This window comes from Primulina huaijiensis, chromosome 3 (assembly GCF_012295235.1).
Source record: "Primulina huaijiensis isolate GDHJ02 chromosome 3, ASM1229523v2, whole genome shotgun sequence".
NCBI lineage: Eukaryota > Viridiplantae > Streptophyta > Magnoliopsida > Lamiales > Gesneriaceae > Primulina > Primulina huaijiensis.
In genome coordinates, this window is record NC_133308.1 from 19,365,720 (window position 1) to 19,383,755 (window position 18,036).

Below are 18,036 nucleotides of genomic sequence, written 5' to 3' on the forward strand. Positions count from 1 at the left end.
AAATACCAGGTTTGAGCGTATGATTTTTCATTCACTATATTGTTTTCAGCAGCACCCTTAGCTGCTCCCCCCATATATCCTCAGTCTCTGACTTGAGCGTCGGAGGGGCTACGCCAGGACACCCTCCTGGCCCCCTTCTAACGGTCTTATTCTTGATTTCAGGCTCAGGGTAATCTTAAAGCCCACGTCTGAACTAGTGACGCTCGTTGGGATCGGACCCGAAATTTCCCGTGAGTGTCACTTGGTGATACCCCATGGATGAGCCCATCAAGATCAGGCCCAAACTCCCGGCCCATCTCTAGTGCCCATAGGTGAAGGGCCCATGAGCAGCCCAGGCTCAGGGTAATCTTAAAGCCCACGTCTGAACTAGTGACGTTCGTTGGGATCGGACCCGAAATTTCCCGTGAGTATCACTTGGCGCCGTCTGTATGAAAACTTGAGTTGAGACGTAGAGATGGTAGGCAGGAAAGGAAGTAAAAGGGCTACCTCAGCATCATCGCGTCCTCAGAGGGGACCCGAACAGTCTCATGTTGAGACAAGACATGAACAACCGCGTCTTGAGACGAGACAGGAACAACCTCGTCAAGAGACAAGAACCGAGCAGCCCCTTCACGAGACAAGGGTCGAGCAAACCCGTCCCAATGAGAACGTGGGGAGCTTGATCCTGGAGCAGTTGGGCCAATTTATCACCCGGACAGTGGATGAGGCCATGAAAAGGAATCAAGAGTCTGTGTTTGTAGAGGAACAGGCCGCCAGTCAGGAACGTGAGAAAAATGTTGAAGTCCACCAGAGCAGGGTGAAGGAGACGCAACCCCTCCCAACTGGGGAGATTAGTGAGATGGGGGAGATGTGGAAGGAGATACGGAGGTTGAGGGAGAAGGTAGGAAGCAGAGCGCCGATACCCAAGAGAGGAAGCCCTTTTTCACTAGCCATCTTGGAGGAAGGGCTTCCTCCGAATTTTCGACAATCTAACATTGGTGAGTATGACGGACATACTGACCCCGAGGAACACTTGGGGAGATTTGAAAATGCGGCTTTGTTGCACCAATATTCAGATGGAGTCAGGTGCAGGGTGTTTCTGGGCACGTTGGTGAGGTCAGCCCAACAGTGGTTTAACACCCTGCAGCCCAACTCCATATGTTCTTTTGAGGACTTTTCAGCTGCCTTCTTGCACCGATTCGCTAGTAGAAAGAGGCACTAGAAAAATTATTTGAGCCTGTTTGTGATGAAACAACAGGAGTCTGAGACTTTGCGAGAATTTGTCCAGCGTTTTAACAATGCAGCGCTGGAGATACCATCGGCTACCCCGGAAATCATGATAAGTGCCTTCACCCAAGGCTTGAGAGGAGGGGAGTTTTTTAAATCACTGGTCAAGAAACCTCCGTCGACCTATGATGACTTGCTGGCTCGGGCGGAGAAGTATGTAAATCTAGAGGATGCCCAACGGTATAGAAGGATGGAGCAGCGGCCCGGGGGAAGTAGGATGGAAGGGGGAGAGAGAGGAGGTAGGAAGAGAGGTTCAGGGGAGAAGGAGGAGGACAAAAATAGAAGTAGAGGACAATTCTCATCACATGTTCCTCTAAACAGGAATCGCGATAAGGCAATGGAGGTGAGAGAGCCAGAGGGAAGGTGGGAGAAGTCGTAGAGAGCGGAGGGCGGTGTTAGGATGCCTCCGGTGGACAAACGAGAGGCATCCTCATCCGGAGACCGATCGAAACCTCGCCCATCTCCTAGGCGAGGTCGAGGTCCTCCTTGGATCAACCAGAGGGTCGGAGAGCCGAGAAGAGAAGGGCAGGGTCAGGATGTTCCTCGGGAATCTGTCGAGCCAAGGAGGAGAGCAGATGAAGATAACCACCCCACGAGAGGAATGATTCACATGATCTCGGGGGGTGCTACTGATGGAGACTCTGGGCGAGCTCGGAAAGCACACGGGAGGAGGTTGGAGAATTTTGAGATATCCAGGGGTGCAGACTTACCCCAAGATCCTGTCATCAGCTTCGGGCCGGAAGACCTTCGAGGTATCGTGGCTCCTCATAACGATGCCTTGGTGGTGACAGCCACTATTGCCAACTACGATGTGGCAAGGATCTCCATTGATAATGGGAGCTCTGTAAATATATTGTTCAAAAGCACGTTGGATCAGATGAAGGTGGAAGGGTTCGAGTTTGATCCGGTCTCCACTCCTCTGTATGGGTTCGCGGGACATGCCATTCCGCCGTTGGGTCAAATTACTTTTCCCCTATCTTTGGGGCGCGACCGTCGGCGGGTAACAAAGATGATAACATTTACAGTGGTGGATACCCCCTCATCATATAATGGAATCCTGGGGCGGTCAGCCTTAAAGGATTTCATAGCCGTAGCCTCCACGTATCATCAGAAGTTGAAGTTTCCTGTGGGGAAGGAAGTGGGAGTTTTGTGCGGGGACCAGAAGGTTGCTCGTCGGTGTTATGAAGGGACGGTAAAAGAGGAGGGGAAGAGGGCGCGGGTGGAAGTTAATATGATTACAAGGGGGAGGAGTGGGTTTCCCGTAGCGAGGAAGGAGGTTTGGGAGGTTATGGAGGAAGAACCGGAGGTCATAGTTCTGGGACCCGAAAAGAAAATGCTCAGAATAGCCCGTGACCTTGACCTAAGGGTTAGGGAGGAACTCATTGCTTTCTTAGAGGATCTCAGCGTGTTCGCTTCGTCAGCTCAAGAGCTCACTGGGACGGCCCCGGATGTGGCGGAGCATCGGTTGAACATCTTGCCGAATGCTCGCCCAGTAAAACAGAAGAAAAGACATTTCGGGCCTAAGAAAGATAAAGTTATACAGAAAGAGGTTGGTGAATTGCTTGAGGCTGGGCACATTCGAGAAGTGCAATTCCCTACTTGGCTATCGAATGTTGTCCTAGTCCAGAAGAGTTCAGGGAAGTGGAGGATGTGTGTGGACTTCATAGATCTCAACAAGGCATGTCCTAAAGATTGTTATCCTTTGCCTCGGATAGATCAGTTGGTGGACTCCACAGCTGGACATCAGTATTTGTGCATGCTGGACGCTTATCAAGGGTACCATCAAATCCCTTTGGCTGTGGAGGATCAGGATAAAGTGAGTTTCGTCACCTCTGAAGGAACTTTCTGTTACGTGGTCATGCCCTTTGGACTCAAAAATGCCGGAGCCACGTATCAGCGATTGATGGATAGAGTCTTTTCTGAGCAGGTGGGAAGGAATGTCGAAGTGTATGTGGACGACATCATGGTAAAGTCTAAGGATTCAACCCAGCTCATACCTGACTTAGTGGAGACCTTTTACACCCTCAGGTCCTATAGGCTGAAGTTGAATCCTCAGAAGTGTATTTTTGGGGTGAGGAGTGGGAAGTTCCTGGGTTATATGGTGACAGAAAGGGGGGNGGATCGCAGCGTTGGCGAGGTTTATCTCGAGGTCTGCTCACAGAAGGTTACCGTTCTTCCGGACTTTGCGGAAGGCGAAAAAATTTGAATGGGGTCCGGATTGTGAGAAGGCTTTCACAGAATTGAAGGAATATCTTGCCGAGCTTCCTGTCCTGGCCAAGCCGGCAGCTGGTGAGCCTTTGTGGGTATATTTATCTGCCACTGAAGGAGCTGTGAGTTCGGTCCTTGTCAAGCTAGATGGATCCGTTCAACAGCCGGTTTACTATGTTTCGCATGCACTCAAAGGGGCAGAGATCAGATACTCAGGGTTGGAAAAATTGGCTTTGGCTTTGGTGATGACAGCAAGACGTTTGAGGCCATATTTCTTATCTCATCCAATTGTGGTACTCACCAATAGTCCATTGGGGAAGATCTTAACTCATTCAGATATGTCTGGTCGTTTGGTCAAGTGGACTACTGAATTGGGAGAGTATGACATCCAGTATGAGCCGAGAACAGCTATTAAAGCCCAAGCCTTAGCCGATTTTCTGGCTGAGACCGTGCATCAAGAAAATGAGGACCCTTGAAAAGTATACGTGGATGGTTCATCTTCGAAGGAGGGAAGTGGGGTGGGAGTGGTACTGATTTCACCGGCTGGGGAGGAGGTGAAGTTAGCGGTAAGGTTGGACTTTCGAGCATCCAACAATGAGGCAGAATATGAGGCTGTGTTGACAGGACTTCGAGCAGCCATGAATGTGGGAGCTACCCGGGTACTTATTTTTTCTGACTCTCAGCTGGTGGCACAACAGATGAAGGGAGTGTATGATGTGAAAGATGAGAAACTTATTGAGTATGCTCGAGAAGTGGACAGGGTCAGAGAAAAGTTCACAGAGATTACATTTGTACAGATTCCCCGGAAAGAGAATGAAAAGGCAGACACTCTGGGCAAAATGGCTGGGACAATGGGAAGTTGGAAGAATAGAGATGTGGTCTTTCAGGTCGAACTCACACCTCACATGAGTTCACCTGCAGTTGCGCAAGAGGAAGAGGATTGGAGAACCGCTATAACTGATTACTTGAAGGAGGGAAAGCTTGCTGATTACCCTCGCGAGGCTCGTAAGTTGAAGACGAAATGTTCACGTTATGTGATAGTCGGAGAAGTGTTGTTTAGGACGTCTTTTGCAGGGCCGCTTCTTAGGTGTTTGAGTTATCAAGAGGCTGATTATGTGCTACGAGAAGTTCACGAGGGATGTTGTGGAAATCATCTAGGGGCTTATGCATTGGCGAGGAAAGTGCTGCTCGCCGGTTATTCTTGGCCCTCAGTGCTGCATGATGCTCAAGAGTTAGTGATGTCTTGTGATAGTTGTCAACGTCATGCCCGGTTGCAGCACCGACCGGCCGCGATGATGAAGGCTGTCACGGCCGCTTGTCCTTTTGACCAATGGGGAATGGATATTGTGGGACCTTTTCCTATAGCTCCTACTCAGAAGAAATTCCTTTTGGTAGCAGTTGACTATTCCTCAAAATGGGTGGAAGCAGAGCCTCTGGCCAGAATCACTGAGAATGACGTCATGAAGTTCCTGTGGAAGAGTATAGTATGCAGATACGGGGTACCTAGGAGACTGATATCCGATAATGGGAGACAGTTCCAAGGGGCCAAGATCCAAGCTTGGTGTAAATAGATGAAGATCCAACAAGTCTTTACCTCTATAGCTTACCCGCAGAGTAATGGTCAGGTGGAGGTGATTAATCGGACGCTGGTGCAGGGTCTAAAGGTTCGACTTGGCAGAGCTAAGGGTAATTGGGTGGATGAGCTACCAAGTGTCCTATAGGCATACCGAACCACTCCGAGAGAAGGAACCAAAGAAACTCCTTTCAGTTTGGTCTACGGTAATGAGGCAGTGCTCCCGGCTGAGATTGGGTTGGAAGCGGCAAGAGTAGTGTTTTATGACGAGGACAATGATGCGAGACGCGCTACTGACCTTGATCTTTTGGAAGAAAAGAGAGAGGCTGCCAGCATTCACATGGAAGCTTATAAGAACCGCATTGCACAGTCTTATAATCGAAGAGTCATTCAAAGAAACTTTTAGGTAGGTGACTTGGTTCTGAGGAAGGTACAAGAGGAGCAGAGAGGAAAGTTGGACCCAAAATGGGAGGGCCCCTTCAAAGTGATCGAGAGGCTGAGCTCTGGAGCCTATTACTTGGAGGATGTGCAAGGCAAGGCTTTGAAGAGGCCTTGGAACGCTTATCACCTTAGGAAATATTATTCTTGATTCCATCATTGATGTATTTTATTTTCTGAATTTCCTTATGTAATCCGTTGGAATTCAATCAAATCAAGTTCCTTTTTTTTAGTTCATGAATGTTGTTGTATTGTGAAGGTGATAAAAATTTAATTTTCCTACTAAGGTATTGCCTAGTAGAGGAGCATCGTGCAGGAGAAAAATTTAATTTTCCTACTAAGGCATCGCCTAGTAGAGTAGCAGCGTGCAGGAGAAAAATTTAATTTTCCTACTAAGGCATCGCCTAGTAGAGTAGCAGCGTGCAGGAGAAAATTTTAATTTTCCTACTAGGCGATAGTTTTCCTACTAAGGCATCGCATAGTAGAGGAGCAGAGGACATGAGAAAAATTAAATTTTCCTAGTAAGGCATCGCCTAGTAGAGAAGCAGAGGGCAGGAGAAAATTTTAATTTTCCTACTAGGCGATAGTTTTCCTACTAAGGCATCGCCGAGTAGAGGAGCAGCGTGGAGGATAAAAACTTAAATTTCCTACTAAGGCATCGCCGAGTAGAGGAGCAGAGTGCAGTAGATAAATTTAAGTTTCTTACTAAGGCATCGCCTAGTAGATGAGCAGAGTGCAGGAGAAACATTTAATTTTCCTACTAAGACATCGCCTAGTAGAGGAGCATAGTGCAGGAGAAAAATTTTTATTTTCCTGCTGAGGCATCGCCTAGCAGAGGAGTTAGAGGATGGGGTGTGGAATTTTTACTTTCCTGCTAAGGTGTCACCTAGCAGAGGAGTTAGAAGGTGAAGGTGTTGAATTTTTATTTTCCTGTTAGAACATCGCCTAGCCGAGGAGCTAGAGGGTAAGGGCGTCGAATTTTTACTTGCTTGCTTAAGGTAGCCTACTAGAAGAGAAGGAGAGTTGGATATTTTATTAGTCCTTGTGGTTTAATAACATCAAAAATAAATTCGTGAGAAGCAGTAAATTCAAATGCAAAATACTCAAGGTTGCATAAAACGAGTTTCAAACATGCCAAAAGTGCGCGAAAGGAAATAACCAAGTGTAAACATCGCAAAAGTCGCATAATCCTACGGAAAGTAAAGCAGTGCAAAAAATAACATAAATAAAGGAGCTCGGTCTAAGAATCGGGGGGGAGACTCGATATGAAGCCCTCAAGGTCGATGAAGTCAGTAGGGGCCCCTGGCGGGGGATAGCCCTTAGCCTTGAAGAGGCTGACTGCACCCTCGAAACCCACCCCCAGGTAGTGAAAAGCTTTCGGACCACAGATCTCGACAAATTCTTCGGATTTGAGAAATTCCTCTTTGAAGGAGGAGGCTTCTGCAGCATGTCGCGCCTTGGCGTCTTTAAGTTCAGCTCGCGAATTCTTTAACTCCTCCTTCAGCTTCTGGTTCTCTTTGGCGTGGTCTTCTATCAGTCGCTGAAACTCCTGTTTCTCCTTCAAGAGCTCGCCACATTGAGCTTGAGACTCCGAAAGCTCCTTAACGTGTGTCGCTTTCGCTTCATCTAGGGTCGCCTGGAGTTGGTCACAAAGAGCCTTACTTTCGCGTAAGTCATGGCAAGCACTGGACCGGGTAGCATTGGCACGCTCCACCAACTCCCCTAAGTACATCATGCCCTGAGTAAGATAGATAAGAGTGAAAAAACGACAAGAAAAGCAAGCATATATTGAATATCAGCCTAGAATCTGGAATGAGAAGTATACCTCAGCGATACTACTGCATGTCCGGCGGGTAAGATCAGACCATCCAAGTGAACTCATGAACGTCGCATCTGCGTGGGAAGGAAGCTGATACAATATCTTCTGAGCTAAATGAGAAGGACTTCGACCAACGATGACCGACTTCGGCGTGTATAAGGGGTGTATACTCGGCCCGGTGATAGGCCTATCATCCGACTCGGGTGCTTCCGGAGAGGAGACCGTTGTGACTGAGATCTCAGAAATCTTGCGCTTGCTCTTCTGTGGAATGGACGGGCCAGGGTCGGCGGATGTCTTTTCTTTGCCAGATGGAGGATGTGATTCAGCCTGAGGAGGTGGGGAGGAGGCTCGCTCCTGAGTGGAAGAGGAGGAGCCTGCCCTCTTCTTCTTTGCCGGGGTGGGCAGGCCAGCAGGTTTTGTCGCGGTGGTAGAGCATGTTCCCTTCATCCCCGTCTTGAGTACTGAGGCAACTGACTTCTGAGGTACTGATGATGAACCCTCAGTCTTTTTCTTTGCAATTTCGCGGAAAAATAGAGCATTCATAACTCTAGTACCTGCAAGCAAATACAATAAACCAGATGAGAGTGTTATCAAGTAACGTAATAAGTAAAAAGAAAAACGAGAAACATAAAAAGTGAGAGTATCTACCAGCATTCTCCTTCAGCTTAATTTTCACGGGACTTAACCCGGCGTGGCACAGAAGATCTTCAGACAGGAGTTGGGGAATACTAAAACATCGATCTCCTAACACACTCATTATCTGCAGATACTCCTTATCTTTCTTATAATCCTTGGAAAGGTCGGGCTTAGTGAAAGTAGGGTACCAATCCGTAAAGCAAGTTAATTCTTTAGGAGGCTGGATAAAGAAGTAATATTTTTTCCAGTCCTTCACATGACTGGGGGCCCCGTCGAAAATTTTGTGGCTGGACCGGGAGGTCACATAGAAAGGTCCCTCTTTTGATCTGGACAGAACTAAAAAGTAGGAAAAAGTGGTGCAGCTCAAAGGGAGATCTAAGGCCCTGAGTAACACAACGAAACAACTTATTAAACGGAAAGCATTGGGCGTGAGTAAACCTAAATGCACCTGGTAGTGCTTGCTCAATTCTTGGAAAAAATCGCACAGGGTGAAACGATGACCGGCATCAAAATGATGCTGAAAGAAGGTGTAATAGCCCTTGGGGGCTAAATAAGGTCGGTCCTCTGGACTAGGAATGATAATCTGTTGAGAAGAGGGAATATGCCACAAATTCCTAAGTTTTGACTCACTACCAGGAGGGATGTGGGATGACAAGTGACCGTACCATAAGTTATCTGCTTCAGATATGTTCATTTGTTGGTTCACGTGACGGACTTCCTTACCAGGACGATTATGGGTGGTGACTTCCTCCTCATGGGAATCGAGAGTAAATTCAGGATCAGCTAGGGAAGTCCTACTCTGGCTAGACTCACTTGATTCGCTAGACTCGCTAGACCCGCTAAACCTCTCAGAATCACTTGAGGAACTAGACTTGGAATCCGAAGAAGACATAAGTATTAAGGATAATTAAGCAGGTAAAGGAGAGAACTGACCCGGGTAAGACGTGGGAAAAAATCTCAAAAGATAGGACCGCAATAACGAGTAGGGGCGAGCTCGGCGAGGGGTGTGCGGCGAGCTGGCGGGCTGGTGCGGGGCGAGCTCGGCAGGGGCGAGCAGGCGCGCTCGACAGGGCACTCGGCAGGGGCGAGCAGGCGCGCTGCGGTGAGCTGGAGAGCTGGTGTGTGCGCGCGGCTGGGCGATCTCGTGGCAGAAGGCGAGCTTGGCGGGGGCGAGCGTGGCGACTGGGGTGCTCGGGCGCTTGGGCGAGCGTGGCACAAGGCTGGGCGAGCGGAACACTCGGGCTCTGGGCGCTTGTGTGCGTGCGGCAGGGACGAGCCTGGCGGAGGCGCTGGGCGAGCGCTAAGCGAGTGGCCGGGCGAGCGTGGCAGGAACGTCGGGCGAGATCTTGGCAGGGCGAGGCGTATGCGCGCAGCAAGGTCGAGCTTGCTGCAGGGACGCTTGGCGAGCAGGCGGACGGCTGGGCGAGGCTAGGGCTGTCTGCGTGAGGGCGAGGCTAGGGTTGTCTGGGCGAGGGCGAGCGTGGGACGATGCGCTCAGGCGAGTGTGAGGCGGGGTGCTGGGGCGAGCGGCGCTCGGGCGAGCGTGAGGTGGGGCGCTCAGGAGAGCGTAAGGCTAGGTGGGGCGACGCGAGGTGATGGCTGGGTGTGGGCTCGGGCGAGAGGGGGCGGCGCGGGGTGCTGGCTGGGTGAGGCTCGGGCGGCGGCTCGAGCGAGGCGATGGCTAGGGTGCATACGACGGTGACGGTGAGGTGATGATGAAGTTGTGTTAGAGTTAACGCGCAGGTGGAGCGTATGTGAAGTGCAGATGAAATTATGTTGGGGAGAAGTGAAATTGAAGTAGGGGAGGACCTCTATTTATAGGGGAGCTCAGACCAAATCTTACCATTCAGGAGGATATTGCGATTTGATTTGATATCTATCCCTATGGAGTAAGATTGCGATTTGATTTGTTTCCAAATCTTTGGAGTCTGACGAACGGCATGAAAAATGCACGGCCTCACCCGAACGACAGGTCGATCCCCGTAATTTTCGCAGTGGTAACATCGTTCGTTAACGACAAACGAAATTAATTTTTCTGGCATGGTACGTCCTCATCGCCGATAAACCGAGGACAACACAATTAATCGAACTTTGAACCTACGATTCAGTTCGACTAGGGAGGGGGAGACTGGTGATACCCCATGGATGAGCCCATAAAGATCAGGCCCAAACTCCCGGCCCATCTCTAGTGCCCACAGGTGAAGGACCCATTAGCAGCCCAGGTATTCTCCTATAAATACAAGGTTTGAGCGTATTATTTTTCATTCACTATATTGTTTTCAGCAGCACCCTTAGCTGCTCCCCCCCATATATCCTCAGTCTCTGACTTGAGCGTCGGAGGGGCTACGCCAGGACACCCTCTTGGCCCCCTTCTAACGGTCTTATTCTTGATTTCAGGCTCAGGGTAATCTTAAAGCCCACGTCTGAACTAGTGACGCTCGTTGGGATCGGACCCGAAATTTCCCGTGAGTATCACTTGGTGATACCCCATGGATGAGCCCATCAAGATCAGGCCCAAACTCTCGGCCCATCTCTAGTGCCCACAGGTGAAGGGCCCATGAGCAGCCCAGGCTCAGGGTAATCTTAAAGCCCACGTCTGAACTAGTGAAGCTCGTTGGGATCGGACCCGAAATTTTCCGTGAGTATCCCTTTCTACATTTCATTTATTTCCGATCCACAGTTCAATGTGGACATTTTGCAAGGATTATATCTTGTCACATTGTACGAACATTTGTTATGCAGGTTAGTAAATGGTTTGAGAATGCCTGATGGAGCCATAACCATCGACCACAGATGGAATCAAATACACCTGAGAAGCCACACTGAGTCTCAATCTCCTATTATAACAGAAAGTACGCCATCCAATCAGGTTAATCCTGGAGCGGGTGTGGAATTTCTGGTAACCAACACAAATGGAGAGAAGTCTGGAATTGGGAAATCCAGAAAGGGGAAATTTGAGAAACATCTGGCAACAGCCCGCACTTGTACTATTGAGCGGAACGCTCAAGTTTATGCACCGTCTCCACAACTTCACACTAGTAGAAGACAGATAAGAAACAGCAAATATTTGTTACTTGATTCCTGGTAAATCGTTTGAGATTCATTTTAAACATGTCACCTTGCATTAAAGATTTGTTCGTGCTACATGAACCGTCTTCTCAGCTAGGTGGCCAAAGGGATTTGACATTTGGGGTTGCTAGCAGTACTTTTTTCAACTTTCTTCTTCAGGGTTAAATCTGGAGGTGGATAACACACGGATCACCGAGTCTTCTTGATGGGATTTATGTCCTGATTTGTAATTTTATTACCCATATAGTTTACTCTTTTCGATGTATTGTTGCAGCGAATCATTTCTCGTCTCTTCTTTCAAATGATATCTTGTCATTGTTATGAAACACACAAATCGGAATCCATCAAGAAGAATCAAAAATCGAATTGATAATCATAGGCTTTATTACTAGTAAATACTTAACATCACAAATATGATCTAAAACATATTAAAAGACAATAAATAACATGTGTTAGTTGAACCACCGAATTCGAACTAAGTCTACAAACTCCGATTCTCGAAATCAAAATCAAGATTAACAAATTGTTTTGACATAGAGATCAACCATCATTTCATTGTCCCAGCGCCTGGCAACCTGAAGTAGGAGTGATTTTCTAAAATATGAATATATTTTTACCCGGGATAATACCCATTTTCGTCCTTATTGTTTAACGTTTTTCTCATTTTAGTCCCTCTTCATTTTTGACTGCTTAAGTAATCCTTCCTGTTATCAAAATCTTCCCGAATTGGTCCCTGTCGTTATGTTGACGTTAAGATTAACGTTGACCCACACATCATGTGCCTCTCACATGCTCTTTTCTTTTTGAAGGCAGTCGATTTATCATTCTCATTTTACTACCCACCTCCACAACAACCCTAATCCCCAAATTTACAACCCTAAGCATTAAACTACACCAAATAAAATAAATCCAAGCATTATAGTTATGCTACCCAGATGTGCCTAACAAATTACAAAAATATTGATAAAAAACCTTCGAAATTTATGCTCCAAAATGTTGAGATACAGTAAATACATGTATATTCAATTTACCAACAAACGCTTTGCCCGACGGGGGCAATTGCAAATATGGCCTTCCCACAACAAAATTTTAAGGTCAAAGGCCTCATATAGTTTTTTTTGGTCAATAGGCCTTCCTTTAATTAAAAGTTAGTCAAAATATTAATTAATAGTTAATCTAAATACTAATTAATAGGGTTTGTGGGCCAATTGAGAAACACCACCCAAATCAAACGTAAAGTTCACATCTCTCTCTTCCTCTCTTATCTTCATTTCTTCCTTCCATCGCATCTTGCCCTTTTTTCTCCCATTTTTATCATTCTCCATCTTCATTTCATTTCTAACTTTTTTAACCTCTTCATTTTCTCTTCTCCAAAAAAATATAAATTAGAATCAAAGATTAATGACATTTTCATTCTCATGCAATACATGTTTTCATAGGATCATTGGAATATCAGTATAAGGTATTTTATTTGGCCATTTATGTTTTCATGTGTGTGGATTATCAGCTACTTAAGTAATTTGATTTCTCATTCAGTTTGTTAAAACATTTATTTCAGTCGGTTAAATTATATATTTCAGTCGGTCAATAGCATTCAGTCGGTCGGTTAAATCATATATTACAGTCAGTCGGTCGGTTAAATCATATATCACAGTCGCTTAATATCATTCAGTCAGTCGGTTCATATTCAGTAGGTTGAAACATTTATTTCCGTAGGTTAAGTTATGCATTGCAGTCGGTCAATATCATTCAATCAGTCGGTTATAGTTATATATTTCCAACACCCTTACATCCATTATTTATACTTTTTTTTTCAGATTGTGTGGACAGCGATATGATTCAAATCTTAATTAATTTTGATGGTGAATGGAAGGTTGACGGTGATCATAAATATTCATGTGTGTGATGGAAGTAATTCGGGATGGCATGCTATATCTATTGATGATAGTAATGTAAGTATTGAATATGTTGAAGATGCAATTTTTGAGACACTTCATTTGGATAGACATGATATGGTATTGAAGCAAAGTTACTTGCCGAAATTTGAGGCATGTAATCCAAGGCCAATATATATAAAAAGCTCAAGAGCATTGACAACATACCTGTCTTTTGGCGTTTCAAATGTTAGACCTTTGCTTCATGTTGAAATTATCAAAACAAGTGGCTTTGAAACAAGTTACGAAAAAACTGTCAATGCTAAAGATCTTGAAGTTTGTAGAGATCATAATGATGAGATGGTTGACAATTGTGAAACTGAAGTATATGGTGGTAATTTGAGAACATATGATGAATATTTTGATGGAGTATTTTTTGAGAATGATTTAGACAATGAAATGAATGAGCATGAGAATGGGGTGGATGAAATAACAAGTATTGAAATCGTTGAGAATGAATTTTTTGTGAATGAAGAGAATCACGTTGAAGATCTTACATTGTGTACATCACATAATACACAAGTAGAATTTTCTTATCCTGAACAAGATGTGCAAGATTCTACATTATTAGCCACAGTAGGAGATGCTGAAGGGAATGTGACTTATTCTTTTAATGATTTGTCTAATTTTTTTGTCGGTCAAGAGTTTGAGAGTAAAGATGAATTTCAAACAGAATTGTTTAAGATTTGTTTAAATGCGTCCTTTGAAATAGATGTTCGAAAATCCAATAAAAAAATTTATGACGTTAGACGTGTTACACCGAGTTGCAGTTGGAAAATACGTGCATCACAAATAGAGAATTCATCACGATTCTCTGTACGTGTTTATCATAACACACATATTTGTGACCTTTCGTATCGGAGGAAAATGCATAGACAAGCATCATCAGACTTTGTAGCAAAGATTTTGGTTGAAAATTTTAAAGGACAACTCAGTTTGCCTGAACCAAAAACCATAATTACAATGATGCAAAATAAAGGTGTTGAAATTAGTTACTTCAAAGCATGGAAGGGAAGACAACTTGCTTTGGATAAGTTACTTGGCAGTCTTGAAGAGAGTTATCGAATTATGCCTTCATATTTGTACATGATTGAACAAGTGAACAGAGGCTCGAAAACTGATTTGGTGACAGATTCAACAGGTAGATTTAAATATATGTTTCTAGCATACGGGGCATGCATTGATTGATTTCGTAGAATGAGAAAAGTTATATCTGTCGATGGAACATTTTTAAAATGCAAATATAGAGGTTGTTTACTTGTTACTACAGCCCAAGATGGTGACTCTCATCAATTTCCTATAGCATGGGCCATTGTTGACTCTGAGAATGATGATTCATGGACTTGGTTTTTGCAGAAGTTGAAGGAGTTTATTAATGATGATCCTAACTTGGTAATCATTTCTGACAGATATATTTCTATTATTAATGCTGTTCGTACTGTATATGAGCATGCATCACATGTACATTGCTCGTGGCATCTTTCACAGAACCTTAAAAGAGTGTCTGGCGGAAAAGGTGGGATTGATTTGTTTATGAAAACAACATATGCATACTAAGTGTCTGAATTTGATGAGTTGTACGGATGTTTGAAAGAGAGGTATCCCAACATTGCATCGTATCTTGAAATGCATTCATCTCCTGACAAATGGTCTAGAGCTTATTCCCCTGGTGCTAGATACAATATAATGATGACAAATGGGGTAGAGTCAATAAATGCAAAACTTAATACTGAAAGAGAGATGCCTATTGTAGCATTGTTGGATGCAATTCATAAATTAACTTCAAAGTGGTTCAACAAGCATCGAAATGCAGCAGGTTCAGCTACGACGACACTTACTCCATCGACAGAGGCTATCTTGAGAGCTAATTTTACATTGTCACAACGGTTAAAAGCATCTCAACTCAATGCATTTGAGTATCAAGTATACGGTGATGGGAAGGATGAAGTTGTTAATTTAACTGATAGATCTTGTAGTTGTCGAGTGTTTCAAATTGATAAAATTCCATGCGCTCATGCAATTGCAGCAATTTATGGGGAAAAATTAGATTTGTATGACTTTTGCTCGCCCTACTACTCATCACAAATGTGGACCCTCGCTTATGCTGATACCATATATCCGGTACCCATTGCAAATGAATGGAACATTCCAGATCATATTAAATACAATGTACTTCTCCCGGATGTCAAGAGGAAACGTGGTACAGCACAAAAGGAAAGAATTCCTTCTATTGGGGAGTTTGGTCGCAAGAGAACTAAAAAATGTGGTGTATGTCATGAATCTGGCCATTGCGGAAAAAAATGCCCTAAGAGACAGACTGATGTGTAGATGAGTTGTTCATTTTTTTGTTTACGATGTTGTATTTGCATGTTGATTAATTTTTGTCAAGTTTGTTGTATGAACATGTTGTGCATGCAGATATAATTTGAATTGTCATTTAGTGGTTTAATGCATATATATTCGGTCTGTTCAATGTGTTTAATTAGTCGGTTAAACGTATATATATCTGTTGATTCAATGTTTTTAATCAGTCTGTTGCTGAATATATTTCAGTTGGTTCAATGCAAATATATTTCAGTGTTTAATCATTCAATTAATGCATATATTTTAGTCAGTTCAATGTGTTCAATCATTCAGTTAATGCAAATATATCAGTCGGTTCAATGTGTTTAAAATCAGTTGGTTTAAAAGCATACATTTCAATTAACGTATAGCGTTTCAGTGGGATACACTCTTTATTTCGGTCGGTTATACCATACATTGCGGTCGATTATACCATGTATTTCAGTCACATCTGCGTGTTTAATCATTTGGTTAATGTAAATATATCAGTTGGTCAAATGTAAAATCAGTCGGCTAATGAAAATATATCGGTCGGTTAATGCAAGAATATCAATCGGCTAATGAATATAGTTACTAAATCAATCGGTATAATCACTAAATGTCATATAACTCTAATAGTCTATCTGATAGTCAGTATAATCGACTGAAATTGTATGTTATATATAGAGTATAATTACTAAATGCCATACAACCCTAATTGGGTATAACAAATCAATCACATATAGCGTATAGTTACTAAATGTCATATAACTCTAATGCTCTATCAGATAATCGCTCATTAGAAATCAATCATATAGAGATTATAGTTACTAAATGTCATATTTTAGTCGGTTAATGAAACTTTAGTTGGTTTAGTGTGTTTAATCAGTCGGTCAAAGCATATGTTTCAGTCGGTTATTAAAAGATTTCAGTTGGCTCAATGTGTTTAATCAGTCAGTTAATGAATATATTTAGTCGGTTAAAAAATATATTTGGACATTTGGATTCTTGAACTCATCTAATCGCTTGAACATACTTAATACTCCGTCTTCAATCACCAACAAAGCTGTACGATCGAGTATAGCTACTAAATCAATCACATATAGAGTATAGTTATTAAATATCAGATAACTCTAATGGTCTATCAGAGAGTCAGATGATTTATAAGGTTGAAATGACATTCTCATCGATTGATCATTACAAATCAATCATATAGAGAGTATAGTTAATAAATGTCATATTTTAGTCGGTTAATGAAACTTTAGTTGGTTTAGTTTGTTTAATCAGTCGGTCAAAGCATATGTTTCAGTCGGTTATTAAAAGATTTCAGTTGATTCAATGTGTTTAATCAGTCAGTTAATGAATATATTTTAGTCAGTTAAAAAATATATTTGGACATTTGGATTCTTGAACTCATCTAATCGCTTGAACATACTTAATACTCCCTCTTCAATCACCATCAAAGTTGTACGATCGAGTATAGTTACTAAATCAATAACATATAGAGTATAGTTATTAAATATCAGATAACTCTAATGGTCTATCAGAGAGTCAGATGATTTATAAAGTTGAAATGACATTCTCATCGTTTAATCAGTCAGTTAATTCATATGTTTAAGTCTATTAATAAAATATTTCAGTTGGTTCCGTGGGTTTTATCAGTCGGTTAAATCATATGCTTCAGTCGATTAATAAAATATTTCAGTTGGTTCAATGGGTTTTATCAGTCGGCTAATTCATATGTTTCAGTCGATTAATAAAATATTTCAGTTGGTTCAATGGGTTTTATCAGTCGGTTAATGAATATATTTCGTCGGTTAATAAATTATTTCAGTTGGTGCAACATGAATTTCACTCAGTCCAACACACCCACAAAATCATTCATAAAAAACATCATTCAACCATACATCACTTCGACAAACCCATTTCAAATCTATTACATTTGAGAGACCATCACATCAACATAAATCCGAGAGACTCACATCATACAAAATCATTGCAACTTTATAAAATCCATTCACCATACCATACAAATGTTGCTAAATATTTTCTATATGAATTCACAATCTGATCATTCAATGAATATGGAGACTGCTGAGACAACTCCACCTCAAATGTCTTGATCATCCATGCACCGCAATAAGAACTGTAAAATAAATTATTTTAAACTCAAAAAAATATATCGAGATCAAATTATATAGTAGATCGTGTATTATTTTTTAAAAAAATCCAAAAATTCATAAACATACCTGCTGGCATTTTGCGGAAAATCTTTGGACCGTTCTACTGTCCAAATGTCAGGAATCTTGACCTTGCAATAATGTAGAAGATGTTGAACTACATCTTCTACCGGCTCAATATAAACATTCATATCAGCATCTGTGTAGCAACTATGATTGCAATCATAGATAGTAATGATTCCATCTTTCACGTTCACTACAACTGCTACCCAATGTATAGGCAAATTTAATGGAATCAATATGAAAGATGCATGTGCCCATCGTACTGAACTCCAACGACGACAATTTCCATCAACATATCAGGAGCATTACGATATGCGAAGACTATATCTTGAGAAAAATATGGATACATTATGGCAACATCCTGTTTTACTAAATGTGGGTATGTCTTCTGCAACACAGATAGACCGTACATGCTCTCTTGTATGTGCTGCACGTGTTGGAAGCATGTTATATATATAATATTATGATTAGAACATAAATAGAACACAAAATCTTACTCACGCTTTGATCGTGCCAGTGCCTCGGATT

The 18,036-nt window shown here is 43.0% G+C and overlaps 1 protein-coding gene across 1 annotated transcript; it reads left to right on the top strand.

Moving 5' to 3' along the window:
• Nucleotides 1–13,243: 13,243 nt before the first annotated feature.
• Nucleotides 13,244–15,271, top strand: LOC140972534 (uncharacterized). The gene is made up of 3 exons (XM_073434949.1): nt 13,244–14,084; nt 14,214–14,459; nt 14,538–15,271. Exons 1-3 carry the CDS (start codon nt 13,244–13,246, stop codon nt 15,269–15,271), a joined length of 1,821 nt encoding a protein of 606 aa, XP_073291050.1.
• The last annotated feature ends 2,765 nt before the right edge of the window (nt 15,272–18,036 follow it).